Source organism: Mirounga leonina, unplaced genomic scaffold (genome assembly GCF_011800145.1).
Source record: "Mirounga leonina isolate KUSES-001 unplaced genomic scaffold, KU_Mleo_1.0 Mir_152, whole genome shotgun sequence".
In the NCBI taxonomy this organism is placed as follows: domain Eukaryota; kingdom Metazoa; phylum Chordata; class Mammalia; order Carnivora; family Phocidae; genus Mirounga; species Mirounga leonina.
In genome coordinates this window covers 18,926,623-18,931,399 of record NW_023270380.1, presented here as the reverse complement: position 1 = coordinate 18,931,399, position 4,777 = coordinate 18,926,623, and the positions used below count along the sequence as shown (strand labels likewise).

Sequence of the window (4,777 nt, the reverse complement as noted above, 5' to 3'; positions counted from 1 at the left end):
TCCCGCTTATAAAATACTATGTAATTTGTTAATAAAAATGCAACCAAGTAATTTAAAAGATCCCAATCCCATTGGCTTCATCGAACAATTCATGAAACAGGCAGCATCCCATTTAGCAAAAAGGAAGGGGCTCCTTTGAGCTGCAGGGAGGGGAAGGATTCTAAAGGCAGAGAGGGGATTGAAAAAAAGAAATTACTAGAAAAGGATGCACTATTTCAAGCAATGTCCCCCTCCTAAGGGGAACAGAGGGGCCATTCAGTTTATTTTCCAGGTTGATTGGTTAAAGTTTATGTGGAGGTGAGGGTGTGTGGAAATGCAGTTAGGTCAGGTAGTAAGTCTTGGTTTGCTGGCTTGGGTCTCTTGACATAAGTGACTCCATTTTGGGCCTGTGGTTTCTTTTTAAAAAATCATTTATTTTTACTAGTGTGGACACCAGGGTAGGTTATGCTCCAGCACTACAGTGTTTGGTCACTGGCTCATTCCTGCTTTGGTGGTGGAGAGCGCTTTCCATTGGCTCCTGTTTTCCGTTGACATCATTCCATCTCTGTGGCTCTTTTCTTGGTACTTCCTTACTTTCTGATACATCAAGATTATCTTGGCTCCTATACTTACTGTCTCAGGTCTAGTGTCAGCAAGTTCTTCAAGGAGCCTTGGTTAGTAGAGAATGGTATTAAAGTCTTACACATGGGAGCTAAATGTGCTCAGCGGACAATGCAAGGCAATATATGCCTGTATTCCCACCTATGTCGACACACCTAATGATAAAGATTTCTATGTGGAACCATCTGTGTCCATATTAAGCTAAAGATGAGTTTATACTGATGTCTCCAACCTGGTCCATCACCACATGGAGATTGTGATCTTCTTCCTTTGCTGATCTGTAACTTCCTACTCTAACAGTGACAAATCTGACTCTCACCACTGGCCCTTTATTTAATTCATTGCTCCATTCCAGATTACAGATGTGGTGTTTTCAGAACTGTTAGCTACCACTCTGATGGGAAAGAACTTTATCAAATAGAGTCCACTGGGTACATACAGTACAGTTTTTCTTTAATCTACAGATTCCATTCGTTTCCAAGGTTACTTAGGTCAGCACCTTTTGTCATAAAACCTACAGTGAGGGTTTTTCCCCCCCATATGTTTCTAATACAGTTAGATTATGTGTCATGTTCTGTATTCCATTGAAGGGGAGGAAGAAATTTTCCTTGGTCCAACATTCTTACCATGGGAATAAGAATGAAATCGACCCGAGACAGATTAATAGGAGAAAAAAAACCCCAAAGTGTAATGATGTGCACATGGAGACCCAATAATGAAACTGAGGTGTAAAGAAATAACCAAGGAAGTCAGGTTTTATACTTTTTGGACAAAGAGAAAATACACCTGTGATGAAATCACAGGACAAAGAAAACTTAACCTTGGGAGCTTCAGTTAGTAAGGAATTTTAAACAGAATTTGGGCTGGGGTCGTAAATTAGTAAAAAGGAACAAGGGTTGTTTATACAGCCTTATGGGCTCCAAATCTCCCATCTCTGGTGATGTTGAAATCTCTTTACCTCCTGGTACAGGGACATCTTCACATGGGGGATAGATTTCCTGCTTCCAGGGTGACAGAGGAGGGTCTAAGTGTCCTCATTGCATAGGCTGTCTCTTAAGTAACTTTTATTTAAAATGATCTATATGTCAAAGTGGCAGATTTGGGGCAGCCTGCCCTTGGCCCCTACACCATCCTGTGACACTCCCACATCCTGAACAACTTAATTTCAGCAGTTTATGATTTACTCTTTAGGATGTAAAAATGTTTGTCTTTTATTAAAGATTTCATTTTTAAGTAATCTCCACACCCAACATGGGGCTTGAATTCACAACCCCAAGATCAAGAGTTGCAAGCTTCACCGACTGAGCCAGCCAGGTACCCCAAAAGGTTTTGGGTCTTGACAAATGCATAGTGGCAGGTATAAATCATTAAAATATCATAGAATTCACCCCCTGATCCTTTTATCATCTCTAGTTTTGCCTTTTCCAGAATCTCCTACAAATGGGGTCACTCAGTGAAAAAGAATCCTTTTCAGACTGGATTCTTTCACTTAGAAAAATACATGTAAAGTTCATCCATGTCATTGTATGAGGTGATGGTTCATTGCTTTTTTTTTTTCTTAAGATTTTATTTATTTATTTGAGAGAGAGAGAGAGCACAAGAGGGGGGAGCGGGAGAGGGAGAAGCAGACTCCCTGCTGAGCAGGGAGCCCGATGCGGGACTCGATCCCGGGACTCCAGGATCATGACCTGAGCCGAAGGTAGTTGCTTAACCAACTGAGCCACCCAGGCGCCCGGTTCATTGCTTTTTATTGCTGAATAGATTAACAGGAGAAAAATAAGTCAAAGTTTAACAGCATGCATACGTCCTGTATTCATGGGAGATACCCAGGAAAAGAAAGTAATTCCTTGAAGTGGCCCATCCCTCACCCTAAATGCCATCTTCAACTAAAGACCAAAAGATTTTGGGTGGTGGGAAGGCCTGTTAAGGGATGTTATCAGGTAAGCACAGTAAACGAGGGTATGGTTGTTACACAGATTTAAGTCTGTGCCTTCTCTTTTGGTAAGAGTTTCTTAAGATTTAGTAATTCTGTTCCTGATACAGAGGGAGACAGGCTTACAAATGGAGCTTTCCTTTGTAAGTGTACATTTCACTCACGAAATGGCAACTTTTACCCAGTTTTCAGAGATTCTCCTATGTCTGCTGCTGCTTAAAATTAATCAGCCCAAATAACTCTTGTGCCAAAGAGGCATATTTTGCGTGGCATAGTCTGCTTCCTTCACATGGATGTACTCAGTTGGCTTATGGATTCATTTATGGAAGGACATCCTGGTTTCTTTAAGTTTGTAATCATTATGAATAGAGCTACTGTGCATAACTGCATGTGAGTTTTTGTTTGGAAATAGTTTTTCAAAGCAGTTGTCTAAATACTAGAAGTGCAATTGTTGGATCTTAACATGAGACATATTTAGGTTTGGAAAAAATGGCCAAACTGTCTTCTGAAGGGACAGTTGCTGCCATTCCTCATCATCCAGCAATTGGTATTCCTGTTTTTGGAGTTTAGCATTTGTGATAGGCATGCAGTCCTGTCTCGGTGTTGTTTAAATTTGTACTTTCCTAATGATGATGTCGAGCATATTTGTGTATGCTTATTTTGTACCTGTATATCTTCTTTGTCCAGGCATCTGTTCAGATCCTTACCCATTATCAATTAGGATGTTTGTTTCCTTATCGTTGAGTTCTGATAGTCTTTTGTATATTTTGAATACAAATCTTTTACCAGATTTGTGCTTTGCAAATATTTCCTCCCAGTTTGTGGCTTGTCTTTTAGTTTTCTGAGCAAGGTCTTTCACAGAACAGAAGTTTTAATTTTAGAAAGTTCACGTTATCAATTTTTTTCTTTTGTGGATTGGCTTTTGGTGTTGTGTGCTAAAGCTCATCACCAAACCCAAGGCCATGTGGATTTTCTTTTACGTTTTCTTTTTGATATTTTGATAGTTTTACATTTTATTTTTTAATATGGTAATGCAGTATTTTATTTATTCTGTTCATTAATAACATACTCAAGAACTTTTATAATATTAATAGAACTTAATCTAAAAGAACCAACTTACTTTTTTACATCTCAATATTAGGTACGAGAGAGAGTCAAAATAAGTATGGTCAAAATTATTACATAAAAAATTATAGTAAATGTTCGGTGTTAGTGTACATACAATTTAGTTCTTGGCATAAAGTTATTTAGTTGCTAGGAAGAACATTTGGTTTACTTCACTAATAGGAATCTCTCTTAATGCCGGGATGGCCTCTTCTTGGTATTTCTTCTGCTGTTGATTTTTAGCAGAGGTATCTGTGATTGTATGAATGGAGTTGAGTGGAGAGGTCCTCATCATGTTTATTCCAAATGAGAGTACGTAACCAATTACTATAGTAATGAGGAAGTAGATGGGCAATGCAACTGCCCAGTATTTTTGAGGCCAATAGGTTAATCCTAAGGAGTTTAGCCAAGATTCAGGAATAAATGCCCACACAAGATACAGGATGAAGCCAAACTGGGAGCTTAAGAAAAGAACAAAGCCATAAATCGCTCTTTCTGGCAACGGCGACGGTGAATTTCCCACCATGTCCCCTGTGGCTTTAGACCATCTTGGGTCCTCGAAACGCCCACTCAGGCCCCTCCCGACAGCTCGGCCACTTCGGCGCCGAGTCCCCCGCGCAAGCACCTTCTGGAAAGCCTCCTTGGGGGCGAAGAGAGGGAAAAACTAAAGGAAAGGCCGGGTCGCTGCGGCGCCCTCCGCTTCCCGCGCAGGTGCAGGCGCACTGTGACCGTTGCCGGCCCGGAGCACGCGAGAGCCGGGGACGGCCCGATAGTTTTACATTTTAAATGTATCTATAATTTTGAATGAATTTCAGTGTAAGTTGTAAAGCGTGTGTCTGCATTTCACTTAATTCCATATGGTTTCTAATTAATTGCTTCTATTTCTGGAGAAGTCAGGGGATAATTGGACTCCATTTGAGTTTGAATTTCCAAAATGTAATGGATCCCGCAGGACCCCAGAAGGGACAGGTGCCTCCGCTGAACGGAGTGCCCTGCATCCTGCCTGCACTGCCCCCACCGCCCGCAGGGGGCGCCCGAGTCCGGCTCCCCGACCCATGGGGGGCCATGTGGGCTCAGCCCTCCTCCTCTGTGCGCAGCCGGGCGTTCCAAGGCCTCAGGACCGACCCACTGTGCTGACGC

At 41.6% G+C, this 4,777-nt stretch overlaps 1 protein-coding gene across 1 annotated transcript; it reads right to left on the bottom strand.

The window, feature by feature from the left end:
- Positions 1-3,776: 3,776 nt before the first annotated feature.
- LOC118012845 (phosphatidylinositol N-acetylglucosaminyltransferase subunit P-like) lies at positions 3,777-4,163 on the bottom strand. Its single transcript, XM_035008390.1, has one exon. It carries the CDS (start codon positions 4,161-4,163, stop codon positions 3,777-3,779), a length of 387 nt encoding a protein of 128 aa, XP_034864281.1.
- Between the last annotated feature and the right edge of the window lie 614 nt (positions 4,164-4,777).

Bases quoted from the DNA above. Each gene is read 5' to 3' on its own strand.
- LOC118012845 (XM_035008390.1), bottom strand. From the start codon at position 4,163: ATGGTGGGAAATTCACCGTCGCCGTTGCCAGAAAGAGCGATTTATGGC.